This window comes from Pleurodeles waltl, chromosome 4_2 (assembly GCF_031143425.1).
Source record: "Pleurodeles waltl isolate 20211129_DDA chromosome 4_2, aPleWal1.hap1.20221129, whole genome shotgun sequence".
Lineage (NCBI taxonomy): Eukaryota > Metazoa > Chordata > Amphibia > Caudata > Salamandridae > Pleurodeles > Pleurodeles waltl.
Genome location: NC_090443.1, coordinates 689,681,512 through 689,697,546, shown reverse-complemented (window position 1 = coordinate 689,697,546; position 16,035 = coordinate 689,681,512). Strand labels below are relative to the sequence as shown.

Here is a 16,035-nt window from a genome sequence, read left to right as displayed (position 1 = left end):
ACCAAACATGCCTATGTTCGGAGTTACCATTGTGTAGCTGGACATAGGTAGTGACCTATGTCCAGTACACACGTAAAATGGCATCCCTGCACTCACGAAGTCCAAGAAAATGGTCCTGGAGGTTGTGGGGGCACCTTTGCTAGTGCTTTACACCCTGCCCTCAGGGCTGGAGGGCCTGCTATATTGGGCGGGGGGCGGGGGGATTGAAAGTGACCTGGTGCAGTGTAACTGGCAGTGAACTGCAATGGCAGTCTTGCAGAAGCCTTTGCATGGGCTCACTATGGGTGGCAAAATGTATTTTGCCTCCCATAGGGATCACCTGGAATCTCAATGCCCTGGGTACCATATACTAGGGACTTATAAGGGGGCACCAGTATGTCAATTGCGGATGAACTACTGTGCTAACAGTATCCAACAACCAAATTTAAGGGAGCGAGCATAACTACTGTGGTCCTGGTTAGCAGGATCCCAGTAGACACAGTCAAACACACTGACAAACAGACCAAAAGTGGAAGCTGCCAAGCTAGAAAGAAGCTATTTTCCAACAGTGGTTCTCTATGAAGTCCGCAAATTCATATTAGTTTTTAACCAAGTAACTTAATACACACTTTATAGCACCTTCATCCTTCTTTCCAAGCCTAGACACCTGCCCCTTTTGCGTGCTGACAATGCTTTCCAATGCTTCCAATACTTCCCAAGAATTCATTGCAGAATTGATCCTGGGCATGCTATGTGCTTGATAACTGATCTGATGAGTTGTCCCCTGAACCAAAAAATGATGGGGGCTGTGAATTAATTGCGTAAAGAGATACTATAAAAGACATTTGGCGGGGACATGGCTTGAGCGTCAAGATGGCAGTCGCAGTTTCGTAGTGCTCCGCACTCCTCCGTCATCCGCTCAAGAAGCGCCCATCGCTGGCCCACCCCGGAGGAGGGGAGAGGCTTCAAGTGGCTGCGGGGGGCTCCTGGGGTGCCTGGACTGCACCTCAGACCCCGCGGCTTACCAGGAGAGGATGATCACGCAGGGCGCCTCGCCCGCAAAATGGCAGGAGCTCCTAACGGGTCGGGCAGCTATCGGTGGCCCCGCCGGGAAACACTAGGGGTGTCCTGCAGGTGGGGCGGCTGGGTGAAGTGGGCCCAGCCCCCCCGCTGCCCGGAGGAGCAACGGGCAAGGGGCTGGCCCGGTGAGTCTCACGGACGGTGGCACCCCTGAGGAGGAGAAGAGCACGGAGTGCTGGGCCGGCCTGGCAGCGCCGTGCAAGTGGTGAGACTGAAGCGCTGCACGCCCAGGCGGGTGGAAACATAGCACAGAGGCTGTGGTGAGACCTGGCCCCCCCGGGACGGGGGGTGCTGGCGGGGGTGCGTTGCTCTGCTCTGTGTTCCTCCCTCCCCCTTCGTGCTCTGGTTCCGTGCCGGAGGGAGCTTGCTGGAAGAAGGGAGGGGAGCAGAGTTGATGTAAGGACTTGCCCCGCGGGGGTAGAGAACGCCAGAGGGGGGTGAGGCGCCTCCCTCCCACCGCCCTTTGTTCCGCTTACCACTGGGAGGCCCTGGAGGAGGGACGGTAGCGCCTGGCACCTGGAGGCACGAGAGCAGGGTGCCAGTGGCAGATTGGGGCCCCAGACTCAGAGGCTCCACAGGCCGCAGCTGGCGATCCGTGCCACGAGAGAAGAGGTCTTGACAGTGGGGCCTGAATGATTAACTCTGCAGTGCATACTTACAAAGGTGAGGATCCATTTTACAAAAGCACATATGGACAGAGCAGTGGCCACTGGCGATGGTTTAAAAAGGACCGGCCCCCAAAGATCAACGATCGTTGGCACGTGAATCGAGATACAGAAGCAGGCCTGCAGGCGAGCCCGGTTGCCTCAGATAATGGGCAAGGATACACAGACCCGCCCGGCTGCCACGCAGATGCGCATAGACCAATTTGCCACAGGCCCCAGTGGAGCAACGAAAGAAGATCAGGCGACAGAGGGAGGGGATGGGAAGCAGGCCAGGACCAGCGATCTGGCGGCCATCCTTCAGGCGATTCAGGCAGCGGTGGAGTCTAGGATCGGAGAAGTACAGGTAGATGTGGCCTTAGTACGCCAGGACCTCCGAAACGCAACAACCAGGATCACGGAAGCGGAGTCCAGAATCTCCACGGTGGAGGACGACCTGACTGCCCTTAAAACACAGGTGTCAACGCTAACAGCCCGCACAGCAGAACTGTACCGCAGGGCCGAAGACGCCGAAAACAGGTCCCGACGCAATAATCTTCGGATCGTGGGACTTCCGGAGAACGCCGCGGCCTCCTCCCTGGTCGCATTCCTGGAGGAATGGTCCCGGTCCTAGATGCCCGGGATCGCCTCACACCGTGGTTTGCGATTGAACGAGCTCACAGGGCCTTACAGGCCAGGCCTCCGCTGGGCTCTCCGCCAAGGCCAGTGATTCTCTGCCTTTTCAATTTCAAAGCCAGAGACGCAATACTTCAGGCGGCGCGCTCGAAAGGAGACTTATACTGTGAGGGAACAAAAGTTATGGTGTTCCCAGACTACACAAGGGACGCGCAGGTACAACGCCGCTCTTTCATAGAGGTAAAACAAAAACTGAGAGCAATGGATGTGCCCTTCCGCCTTCTCTTTCCTGCTAAGCTAAGGGTGGTCCATAACAACAAGACATATTTCTTTGAGACCCCTGGTGCGGCCTGGACATGGTTAACAGAGGAGGTCCCGCTGGGTTCCGCCGCAGGGGAGCGGCGGCAGGCCCACGTCAGGCAGCAAACAGTCCCGCCGGAGAACGTGCTCCAGGAAGCGCAAAGAAAGGCGAGACTCACACTTGGGCTCCCCTGTGGGATCTATAAAAAGGATGCCCCCAGGGCCCTCGTCGACAGCTGGGCTGGGAGGAGGCTCCCAGGCATAGGATTTGGGGGAGCTGCGCCCTGCAACGATGGAAGGCACTGATCTGTCCCAGAGTCCGGTGCTGTAATTCCCCTCCTGGGGGGGAAGAGGACGAGGTCAGTATGGCCCACAAACGCGAAGTGGTCGCAGTGTGTCGGTTTATAACTTAACACGCCTTAATCTACAGAAATGGAGGGGTCCACCACAGCTCAAACAATCGGTGTTTTCAGCTCACTATGTTCGGGAGTGAGCTGTTTGAAAAGGGCGACAGATGCTTCTTGGGGGGGGGGGGGGGGGAAGTATGGGGAGGGGTGGGAGTTGAGGGGCATGGGAGTTTTTGCTCAGCCGCAGGGCTGTTGGTAATGTTATTTGCAGTTCATGTCCATTTGTTGCCTCACTAACTGACAGGGGGTAAAGGAACAAAAGCCATGGCAGGGAGCACACACAACACAGGAGAAATGGTAAAAGTCCGGGGGTACACATGGGGAGCTGAGGGAGAGGGGCAGATGAGTGTCCGCTAACAAACAAGATGAATGGAGTCGACTCATATATCTTGGAATGTTAACGGCCTCCTAGATAAGATTAAACGGTCAGCAGTGCTCACACATGTCCACAGATACAAAACCAGTATGCTTCTGATGCAGGAAACGCGCCTCATAGGAAATCACTGTCCCTTTTTAGCCCGGATTCGACAGGGTATTTCACGCGGGGTTCGTAAGGGGCTCATGGGGTGTGGCGATACCGCTTCACCGCTCACTGCCCATGGTGGTGCTACAGATATGGAGGGATCCACTAGGGCGGTATGTGGCGATTTCAGGGACAATAGAGGGTCGAACACTGAACGTTGTTAGCGTATATGCACCTCCGACCATGGCCACGGTACTGGGGGGAGACTTTAATGCAGTCCCCAACCCTGGTCCCCAACCCTGGATGCGGCGGAGGGGTAGGGGGGTCTGGGGTGCTCATGCCGGCCTGCTGATTGTTGTCACCTTTCACACAGATTCTGCCACGGGGATCTCTGACCATGCGCCAGTCCGGTTCAGTGTGGGACAGGCAAATTCGATGGTCTGCCCCATGTGGCGGCTGAACGCATGGTATCTGCAAGATGAGGACTGTGTCAGTCGCCTAAAGGGTCAATGTGCGAGTACTTCAGTATTAACGAGGGCTTGGTGGCATCGCCTGGGAACCTGTGCTCGGCGAGTAAAGCAGTGCTGAGGGGGGCGGCCAGAAGCCTTGTCAGTGCGCTGGAGCACTCCCTGGCTTCCAGTGTGGCCCAGAAGGAGGTGCGTTCCTTCCATCTGGAGGCAGAGCAGGAGGAGCATCCCAACAAAAGAATAACCAGACAACTCTTGCTCAAACAAGAGGAGATCCGCAACCAGTCTTTAGAGGCGGCTAAACACATGTGGCGCGCTTCTACAGCCCAGGTCTATGGATGGGGAAATAAGACTGGGAAATTGCTGTACTGGCTGGTATCCCAACAGCAGACCTCTCGAATCGTCCCCGAAATTTGTAACGAGCACGAGGACCATGTATTCAGGCTCCAAGATGTGACTGAGGCATTCGCTGCATACTACAGGGTCCTGTATCGAGAGGCCGGTCCAAGGAGGCCAGACATCTCCGATCAGTTCCTGGCAGACATTCCACTCCCGGCGCTGCCCGAGGTGGAGGTCCAGGCACTGGAAGAGCCGTTCACCGATACAGAAATTAGTGAGGCCATCACAGCGATGGGGGTGGGAAAGACTCCTGGGCCGGATGGGTTTCCACCAGAATACTATAAAGTGTTTGGGGATGAACTGGTGCTGCGTCTTGCGAACCTATATGCAGAGGTGAACCAGTTTGGCTCCTTCCCAGAGGGGTTGGATGTAGCCACCGTTGTCGTTTTGCCCAAGACTCCACCCAGTCCCTCCAGTGGGCGGACTACAGACCCATATCCTTGATAAACAGTTAAGTAAAAATGTATGCTGCGATTCTCGCTTCCCGCCTTAAGAGGGTGATGCCCCTGCTGATACACCCCGATCAATGCAGCTTCATGGCCGGCCGAAGTCCACTCCATTGTATACGACGGCTCCACGTGACCTTAGCGAGGCGTCACTGACTGCCCCGGAATCTGGCCCTTCTATTTATAGACTTCAAGAAGGCCTTTGATTCCGTTGATTGGGGGTTCCTCTTCTCGGTACTCTAGCGGGCTGGCTTTGGACCGAGGTTTTGCCGCATGGTCCGGGCCTTGTATGCAAACCCTACGGCGCGTGTACAGGTGAATGGAACCTTGTCTTCGGCCTTCCCTATCCATCGGGGAACGAGACAGGGCTGCCCCCTCTTCCCTCTCCTCTTTGCTCTGGCCATTGAGCCCTTGGCACGACTGATAAGGGAAGATCCAATATATAGAGGGTGGAAGTGGGGCTCGGGTGTGAGGACAGAGTGGCCCTATACGTGGATGAGGTCCTGCTATATATGGAGAATCCTGGGGTGACGGGACCCCGCAGTTTTTATCTCCTTCGGTGTTTTGAGGAGGCCTCTGGGCTCAAAATGAACCCTGACAAATCAGTTTTGGTCCCTCTAGCAAGGTCACAGGAATGCTTTGAATGGCAGGAGGTGGTGCCCCTGTGCAGGCTGAGTTTTAAATACCTCAGAATATGGGTCGCACTGCTTCCGGAGCTATCCTGGGCGCTGAACCTGACACCACTTATATCTCGCACGCGGGAGGATCTTCAGCAGTGGCAAACATTGCCTTTAAACGTCTTGGGCCGTGTAGCCCTATATAAGACGATGGTCTTGCCGCGCCTCCTATATGTACTCCAAAATATGCCGTTTATGATTCCCCGCTCGTGGTTCAGAAAGTTAGAGGGATCCACTGCCTCCTTTCTGTGGGGCGGTGCGCGGCACAGGGTAGCTTTGCAAAGCTGTCGTAGAGGGGTGTACGATGGAGGTTTAGGCATGGCTGATCCATACCTGTACTATATGGTGACTCAACTCCTGGTCGCTCACGACTGGTTTAACGGGGATGGACGGACCCAGCCTATCAGGTAGAATTGGGTGCACTGGGGTTTTCTCGTATTCTAGACCTCCTCTACGGTACTCCGATCCCCAGAGAACTAGAGCCAATTACTAAGGCGATCTTTCTTGCATGGCGTGCGGCACTACGGTACACGGGTTGGAATAACGTTGTCACCCTGCAAACTCCATTGTGGCATGGCAAATGGCTGAAAGAAACCGCCACACTGGGGGGCTTCACGAAGTGGGACACACTGGGCATTTCCCTGGTGGGAGACATATGGAAAGGGAACACAATGAAGTCCTTCCAAGAGTTACAGTGCAAGTTTCAACTGTCCCCGAACCAATTCTTTAGATATCTTTAACTCAGGCATGCCATAAGTATGCATCTGACTGGCGCAGACCCAATACCGGAATTTAACCCACTAGAGGCTAAGCTACTCACGGGTAGTTTGGGGAGGAAAGGTGTTTCACAAATCTACAGAATGTTAGTAAACAATGCACCCGGGGACCTGAGCCACCATAAGAGTGGGTGGGAGCCGCTTGACAACGCCAAATGGGCGGAGGCTTTGATGGCTCACCGATCATTGGCGGTGTCGGCAAGGTTGAGGGCGATACAATTCTATTTCCTACACAAAGCATACCTATTTCCTGACAGATTGCAAAAGATGGGCATCTGGAACTCTGACCACTGCCCGCGGTGTGATAGGGGCCCAGCCGATTGCTTCCACATGGTATGGTCCTGCCCCGTGATCCAAGTGTATTGGGGGAAGATAAATCAAGAATTGAACAAAGCAACGGGGAAGACACTACCCCTGTCCCCAGAATTGGTCCTATTGGGTACATTGGAGGAGCTGGAGGGTTCTAGAGCGGACCGGTCATTTGTTGGGAACGGCCTTGCTGGTGGCAAAGAGGGACATTGCAGCCGCTTGGAACACTGCCAGGGGTCCCTCCCTCCGGAAATGGAGGCGGGGAGTGGCTGGTGTGCAGCCCAAGAAAAAGTGGTGTACGAATCAAGGGGGTGCCCCCGTAAGCATGGAAAGGTCTGGGGGAAGTGGACGGGCTTACTTGGTTAAAGCTGAATAAGGGGTTCTGTGTACTTGCATTTTTCCTTTTTTCTGTGTTATTTCGAAATGTATCTTCAGCAGAATCCCGTGTGGTCAAGGTCAAGAAGAGACAGAACAGATTTGGTAACCCCATCTGCATAAGTGCAGGCTGTTATGAGTATGTTCCTTTCGTGTATTGTATGTTTTTCATGAAAAGCAATAAAAATGTGTTTATATATTAAAAAAAAAAAAAAAAAAGACATTTGGCAACACAGATGGCACAGGTAAATCAACTTGTTTTAAACAGTCTTTTCTGCATTAAAGTAAAGATCTGTATCTACTATCAGAGAAGCTACTACTGTCTGTTGGAACAGATTTAGTGGCTGCTGACTAAACCAAAACTGATGGTGTGACAACAGAAGATACTGAAACATTTGACATTGTGAACAATAATTAGAATGCTAAGAAGAAGTGGACAGCTTCTTACTCCTCAGTCGACTGGAACAGACTTGTTGTCACATGGGCTGATGACAACATAGCACACTTATGTGGTTTAGTAGACTGATTTGACACCCTTTGCTGCAGACAGGAGAGCAGTCAACGGTGAAAATGTGCTCGCTCATTAGGAACCTTTCATTGCATAAGAGGTGATACATCTTTCAAAGGAATTTAAGATAATGTCTGCAAAGCAGGTCTTGTATTGGTCTTATAAAGAGGTTTCTTCACAGTAAATGGCCCTGAAGCTGAAGAAGCTAAACATTCCACCCCAGAGGCTGCCACCACTGACTGACTTTTAGACTGTGCCTTAGAGTCTGGCTAAAGGAGTCCTGAAAGCACTTCATAAGTTGGAGTGGACTTCTTTATAGTACATTCTAACAGAAGATTTATCTTCTTGAATTTCAAGTGCTGGAGTTGAAGAGGTTAATGCTTCTTTCTCCATAAGTGCCTGCACTCGTGAGGAGAAAATGTGGTGGTTGGATCCTCCATTAGGAGAGTAGAGCTTACCGTCAATCCACTGATTGGTCCATCTTTGGGTCATAAAAGAAGGTTGATAGGCTATATGTGGTTTATGGGGGTTTTAAATAAGTGTTTTATTAGGCACTGCTTCCAACATTGTCTATTAAGGATATCCAGCCAGATGACCTGTAATATTCAAGTAGGTGACTATATTAGAGATCAAATGCTGGAGAACTAAAGTTTAATATTAAGGTTTAGGAAACTAACAACTTACATAGAAGTACTTCCTTCTGCAAAACTAACCTTCCTTTAAAGAGAAACAATAGCCTAGGAATAAATACTACATTTTATTTAGGCAACAGCCACGGTCTTTAATTTTTGAAAAACACTTACTTCCTGAGAAAGCAGAAGTAGATTTTTCTTGGTCAGGTTTCTTGAACTCAATCAGAGCAGTCATATTCAGAAACTGTTGTTTCAGCCAGGCTGCTCTATCTTCCTCAAAGTTTTGTTTCTATAATAGAAAAGAAAAAAAGAGAGAACTATGAATGCAAGAACCAATTTCCAAGTGAAATAGTACACTTGACTTCGAAACCAATCCAAATTAAAAAGCAAATGCCACTCTCAACCATTAGGCTCGTCTGGCCCTCTACAGTTCTCACCGTAGTGCCTCATAGATTAGTATTTGGTTGCCGTTAATACCAGTGCTTAGGACAAATTACTACTGGACTAAAATTACATCTTGAGAGGTCAAGTAAAGTGCACAAAACGTTCACCATATATTTGATTGAAAGCACAAGTGATTGCATCTTTCCCAGTCATCAGGGATGCTTGTCATTATCAAGGGAAGAGGAGTGACTCTACATTTTGGAAAACTAGTTTATAAAGACATGTGCTATCACTTTACTAAGATGCATGTGGCCTTGATTGGATTCCTCCAGAACTGCCAGTGTAACTTTAAGCCCAAGTGGCTACTTGGTTTGTTGCTAATTGAAACGGTTTCTGCATATAAGCTGACCTGTGAGCCAATTATGAGTTCACTTGCTGACAGGAGAAAGGGAAGTACTAAACCAAAGGCAGGTAAGCTTGACTGTCATTCTCAGTAGCGTAAGGAAACTTAAGGGGGCCCCCCTTCAAAATACCTTGGCCAACCCCCTCCCCCCAACCCCCAGACCCAGTCAGGGGCCTGCTGCCTATGCAGAGTGTACTGTGCTGAGGGGGCCCACCCCTACTGCAGGGGTTGTGGGGGCCTTTGTTACAACACTTGTAGTCTCTGAAGAAGTAGGGAATATAAATTAGGATTAAGGTAAAGCCCTTCTCTTGATGAGTGAAGGAGTGTCAACCATGCCCAGAACTTCCCCCATTCACCTCAGAACTACATTTAAGTTGCTCCATTTTCTGCTATGAGGACCTTTGCTTTTGCAAAGAACTGCTCAGATTTCAGACCTTTAATCATGGTTATCTTCCCAGCATGTCTGTGAGAGGATTGAAGCTAGCATTTCACTAGTTGCTAGGCAGATTGCCTTCTGTTGCTCCCATATAATTATGCAGTGTATTATGTCAGGTCCCCCGATACCCGCTGAATGTGGAAGTAGTATGGAAAAAGCTGAGATTTAGGAGTGTTGAGATACTCTAGTATTGCGGTTTCCCCTGTATTTCTGCACCTCTCAATTAGTAGGGTGCTCCATCAGGATAATATTAATGAAAGCAAGTGCTGACTCCCCTTTTCTGCATGTGCCGCTCTCCTCTCTTCCTCCTTCTGTAGTGAATCCTAATTTGTTTTAACGGGTTAACAGGAGTTAGCTTAGCCGTAGGCTTGTAAACTCGTGCCCCCGTCACCCAGTGACTTTTAACCTACTTAGCTTGCTCTGGCTTAGTCCATTTAATTATTTATTTCCTTTAAAATGGCGGCCTTGTTTATAGTTAGGCCACTTGTTATGGGTTCTATTATCAGTGTCACTGCGCCAAGGCGTCAAGATCAAGCACGAAAGACAAACATACAGTAGGCATTCACACTTAGGGATTTTCCCTCTCTATACTTTCGAGGGATTGTTGATATTAATTGCCGTCCCAAGCATGCCTGTTATCTATTGTTATGAATAACACTTATGACAGGGGACCTTGTAGATCTGTATAAATACAACACACTTTTAGACAGATAATCAGAGGGATTCCGACCAGAGGGCATTGCCACCATCGCTGATACCGATGCTGCAGTCATCTTGACACTGATCCAGTCTTCGTGGCCCTGCGGAGTCTGAGATAGAGACCTCATTCCAAGGTAACGAGGGTTGGGGGCTCCTCTCATGGACACGGTTTTGGCAGATTAGGTTTAACGAACCCAGCTCTTCCTTTTTAGGTAGAAGGTTAGACATACTCTCCTTAGGGTATTAGGGCTTATTCCATCTTTTACATATACATATATTTTTATCTTATATTGCATAATGGTGGGGGTCTTTATAACAATGACTCTCCTCTTTACTATACTGTTGCTTGGTATATTCATTATCCTAATCATTGCAGTTCATGCAACTTATCACAAATTGCAGTTACGTTGAATAAAAACTATTATAACTTTACTGCATCTGTGTTATTGCCTTTGTTTGTATGAGACATTATAAATCTGTGAGAAAAGGGTAATTTCCGTTTAACCACGACAACCCTGAGATATTGTATTTTGAGTCCATGCGTAAGCGACTGCTACAAATCACCTTTTACTATTGTGTTTTCTGTGAGGTACTGCTAGTAAGCCGGTAAGGTTTGGACAACAGTTACAAATAGTTGTAGGAAGAGGCCTAGTCACCTACGAACGAAAGTACTGTCATCCTGAGACCAGCAGTCTTGCTCAGAGCAAGAGTCCAAACTACGACATGGCGCCACCAACGATGGTGTTTAGGCACTAATTTACGGATACCCTCACTATCACTGTCTCACAGACAACAGGTACCCTCAGTACCATTATACGGAGACGTCCGTGGTCTTTGGGAGAATCCTCCTCAGCCAAACAGGTAACACCTGCTTAGGCTGTAGGTTGTTCGAGCTCGAACTCACAAAAGGGAAAAACTTCCCCTATTTTGGTGTTCCGTTTCTCTAAAAACAACTATGGCTAATACCATAGACATTCCTGCAAATGCTAGACATGCACTTACACAACATTTATTAGCGCATGGCCTTACAGAAGAGGGCGGGGAAGTTACTTTGATTATAGAAGCAACTGAAGCATACCAAACGGAAACATTTTATTGTTGGGTTGCCTTTCCTGAGGCTGACCAACGAACGCACACGTTTCACACTTATGACATTGCGGACGTACCCGTAAGGTACGAAGCATACCAGTATCATGAAATATCGCTCACATATCAGGAGCATCAAAACTGGTTTGAAGGCGCCCTACCACATATACTGCGGCGGGTGAGGCTAGGTCCTTTAAGTAATGAAGGGCCGACGTGGCCCATGTTTGCCACATATACACCTCACCCAGGCATACAGACTATGCTGCTTGTAGATTTAAGGATATTATATAATGAATTAGTGGCATTATATAGACGATTAGTACAGTTCGTAATGCGAACATTGAACACTGCACCAGCGCGTCCAGCACCGCCAGTAGCTGGTGGTTATCAATTGGCTACTGGGATTAATCCACAAACGGTGCATACCATTATGGGTAAAGTGCCCTCGGATCGAGAAAGGATACCGTTCTGGATTGCTCAGAAAACAAATCAGCTGGAAGCTGTGTTCCCCCATACGGGGCCACAGGAGAAACATAGATTGCTCACTATGTGCTTGCCATTCGGGATGGTTCCCTCGGTTGATGAATGTGCCACTTGGGGTAGTCTTCGCTGCTGTTTATACTACCACGCATGGTACCCCTACACTGGCCAATTTGCCGGAAGTATTGAAACAAATACAAAATGAGCATGGGGCTGCACCAGCCCTAGATCTGGGGATGAAATGGATGCGTAATTTTGACGCCGTCTCCTCGATAATATTGAGTAATATTAAAGGGGAAGCAGTAGCACTGGCGATACGCCAGCGTCTCCGGGAAACTCCACACCAGGAACAAGAGAGACAGCTACCAAAAATAATCTCTGATACCTATACTAGTATAGGACAGGATGGGCTGGGAGCCAAACCTAAAAAATTGGACATACCAAGTACCACCCATAAGGAAGGTACGAAGCAGGCACAAGAGGGCTCTAAGAAGCGCTGGGAAAAACAAAGATTTCAAGGATAGGAGAACTAAAAGAGCTGATTCTCCTCATCCGGAGTACTACGAAAGGAGATATAATCTCAGAAATAGGGATAACATTAGAACTCCAGACAGATATACTGATTCACGTCCTTCTCGTTCCTTTCAGGACGCACCGGATAGACGTAGCGAGAGAGGGGGCCGTCAAGATCGACGTACGGAATACGTGAAAGAAAAGAAAGACTCGCCACAGTCTACTGTTAAAAAAGAAGAAAAGACTCCTCAACAAAAGCCACAATTTAAAAAGAAAAAAGTGGCTGCGCTGACCATTAAAAATGCCAGTAGTATTGAGAAAACTGTTGAGGAACAAGAAGTGGGCAGTGACTCTGTTGGAAAGCGCGGCAGAGGTCACGATATGTCGCCAGAATCTGAGAGATCTGGATGCGACAGCAACTAGCGATTACATTGCAGTTGAAATGGCGGATGGCCGCGTACTTCCACCCGATCGGGTTTTTGATTTAACAATTCAGATAGAGGGAGATGTGGAACGCATTATTAGTGTAATATTCTGGGATGAACTTACTAGTGATATCCTGTTGGCCGAGAGAGACTGGCCACCTGAACATGTCCGCATGCTCCCACATGGGGAAGATGTCATTTTGCCTTCTTTCTCCGATCTTGTTCCGGAGACAGACAAACGAGCATTAGCTGCTGAATGGGCTTTAGCGCAGGCACCTGCATTATACCGTAATCATGTAGGATGGGACAAGGACTCTCCTTGCCATGTTATTCCCGTTCGGTCTACACCACACCCGCAGCCACAATACCCTGTTAAACATGAAGCAAAAGCTCCAGTGACGGAGATACTGTCACAACTTGAATACCAGGGAGATATTGAGCCCTGTACATCAGCAATGAATAATCCGCTATTTCCCGTTGCGAAGCCTGATCATTCATATAGAATAGTGGTTGATTATAGGCACTTGAATAGTCATGCACGCACTTATGCTATACAAAATTCGCACAGCGCTAATTAATAATATAGTGCGTAGAAAATACAAAACTACATTGGATATATCTAATGGTTTTTTCTGCCAGAATTTAGCACATGAAAGTAGAGACCCAAGTGCATTTTCCTATGGTTCTCAGAAACGCTTTTGTCGTTTACCCCAAGGCTATCAAAACAGCCCAGGACTGTTTTCGGCCCGTGTCACATCGATCTTACAGGAGCTTGATTCCGAGGCATTATCATATGTGGATGATATCTATCTCACTGATGACACCCTTGACATTCATTTTGCCAGGGTCGAGCGGATAATTTTGGGATTTGCCACCTTCGGGTATAAATTTAATTTTAAGAAAAGCAAGATAGCATTTCTTAGTGTATTGTTCCTAGGATATGAACTATCAAACGAGGGGAAGAGCCTGGCCCCGCACTTCCTAGAGAAGTGTGCTCAGCTACAGCCTCCAAACACGCTTAAGAAATTGCAGTCATTACTGGGTTTCTTTAATTTTGGCAGACATATATTCCAGATTATGCTGAACGCATAAAACCACTATATAACTTAATTCAGCCCAATTATTCTGGCAGGCAATGGACAATTGAACACAAACACATCCTAAGGGACATACAACGAGACATGCTAGAAGCTAGACACTTGTACACACGGGACAATAAGACAAATTTGGTCATCAGAATAATAGCTGGTGCCCTAGGATTTACCTATGTCACCTTTAATGAGGGTGACACAGTGGCAATAGCATACAAATCACATTTGTACTCCAATGCAGAAAAACGTTTTGCTCCTACTGAAAAAATTCTGACGGCAGTACAGATTGCCGTCATAAAGGAGAGACCGCTTGCCCAGGGAAAACGCATTGTTGTTGTCTCCCCGGTTCCGGCCTTAGAGGCTGTCACTAAAGCGAGCGTTCCTAACGCTAAGGCATTGCATCCACGCTGGATTCAATGGGCAACATCTCTGACCGCCACTGATGTTGATTATGTGTTTGACCCCAGACTTCAGACACAAGAATTTCTCCAGTATGAACAGGAGTACCCCGCTCCCTTACACATATTGCCAATAGACAGTTATGATACCGTCATTTACACTGACGGATCGGCACAACCGGCTGTGGGTACTAAACATCAATACTCGGCAGCTTGCGCAGCCGTGTGCGGGGTAATGGAAGACGGAGTTTTTCATCCTCATAACACGTACACTCAGACCTTAGGGGACTGCACAGCCCAGTTGGCCGAGCTTAAGGCTCTTCTTCTAGCGCTCGAACATTCAGAGCCAGGAACGCAGACTTTGATCGTCTGTGATTCGTATTACTGCGTCCAGTCATACAATGAATACCTCAATCATTGGATACTGAACGGGTTTAGAGATTCTAAAGGGAACACCATTAAACACAAAATATTGTGGGGAAGGGTGGCTGATCTTAAGGATAAGCTGCCATGTGTCCATGTAGTTCATACATTGGGACACCAACGCGTAGGAATACATGTTGCCGGTAATACATTGGCTGACGAAGCAGCCAAAGCTTCAGTAGCTACGGCTTCTGTGGCTGCAGTGACTCGTTCTAAGACGAGGTTGGATAATGAAATACTGATTGCCGTGAAAGCCTCGGCTGCAGGCAAGCCCCTTCCGAAAGGATACCCTACGAACTACACATATCATATCAGTGCACAGAATGTTGCTTTTGCAACAATTCCTGATGTTGGTGATCGAGTGATCCAAAATGAAGACCAAAGGTTGGAATTAATTACAGCTGCACATGAGGGTGTCGCTTCTGCACATGCTGGTATACAGGCCACTATCACCATTCTACAACAACGGTACTGGTGGCCTGGTCTATGCAGACGGACTAAACAGTATGTCCTTTGCTGTGACATTTGTCAGCAGATTAAGGGCTCGACTATCAGACGCCCTCCGCAGACATCTCTCTTAGTGTCAGACAAACCACTCCATTGTGTGTACCTGGACAATTGTGGTCCTTTGCAACCTGATGGTGCATACAAATACATTTTAGTGGCTGTAGATTCCTGTTCTAGATTCCTGTGGGTATGGCCACATCGGTCGGCTGACGCCCGGACTGTTATAAAAGATTTGCTGATCTTTATCGGTACATATGCGGTTGCAGCATTCCATTCGGACCAGGGCCCTGCATTTGCCTCTAAGGCTTTCAGGGACACCATGAGGACGATAGGTGCTGAACTCCATTACTCCTCACCATACCATCCCGAGGGAAATTCGGTCGTGGAGAGGCGGAATCGTGATCTAAAGCAGTCCTTAACAGCTCGAGTATTAGGTTCAGGCCGTAGTTGGTTACATCACCTATATGGGGTCCAGAGAGCACTGAACAATCTGCCAAGACGGTCCTTGAGAGGCAAGTCTCCATATGAGGTTCTCTTTGGGACAACTATGTATGTTCCCGATCTTGATGCCCCTGGTATGGTGGCAGCAGAAACACCATTTGACATAAAAGAACGTCTCGCTGTTTTACAGGAGCTTCAACAACTCCGTGATGATAAATCATCTGCAAGCGCTGCCACCTTGGGAATAAGGGATTTGGCGAAAACTTCGACTGGCTGGATTCCTAACGTTGGGGATCTGGTTCGTGAGAAGATCGCTGTGAGAAAAGAGTTTGGTCCGGCATACAGAGCACCTGTACCGGTCTTGGGGATACAAGGCACCAGGACTGTCATCCTTCCGCCATTGTCTGGTTCCAAATCAAACAGATTCATCTCCATTGATGACATCAAATTACACCATGTGGCCGATTCTTCACAGTAGACCAGGAGGTCCCTTGGGTAGTTCCCGATCCCCTCTCACTACCCAACAGGACATCCCTCTACATAGTAGGATGACCATCGCTACTACTGACTATACAACTATGTCAGCTGCTGTTCCAGACACTTCCTCGACCATGGGGAGGGCAGAAAATTAACTTTTGTTGGTTCCTGTAACAA

The 16,035-nt window shown here is 48.7% G+C and overlaps 1 protein-coding gene across 6 annotated transcripts in view; it reads right to left on the bottom strand.

Annotated features, from left to right (window-relative positions):
• SSX2IP (SSX family member 2 interacting protein) overlaps nt 1–16,035 on the bottom strand; it is a 415,768-nt gene that overhangs the window by 93,576 nt on the left and 306,157 nt on the right. For all 6 annotated transcript variants that reach the window (XM_069232285.1, XM_069232281.1, XM_069232284.1 and 3 more), the window contains one exon: nt 8,267–8,384. In XM_069232285.1, coding sequence (XP_069088386.1) covers nt 8,267–8,384 — 118 coding nt within the window. The remainder of the gene's footprint in view (nt 1–8,266; nt 8,385–16,035) is intronic.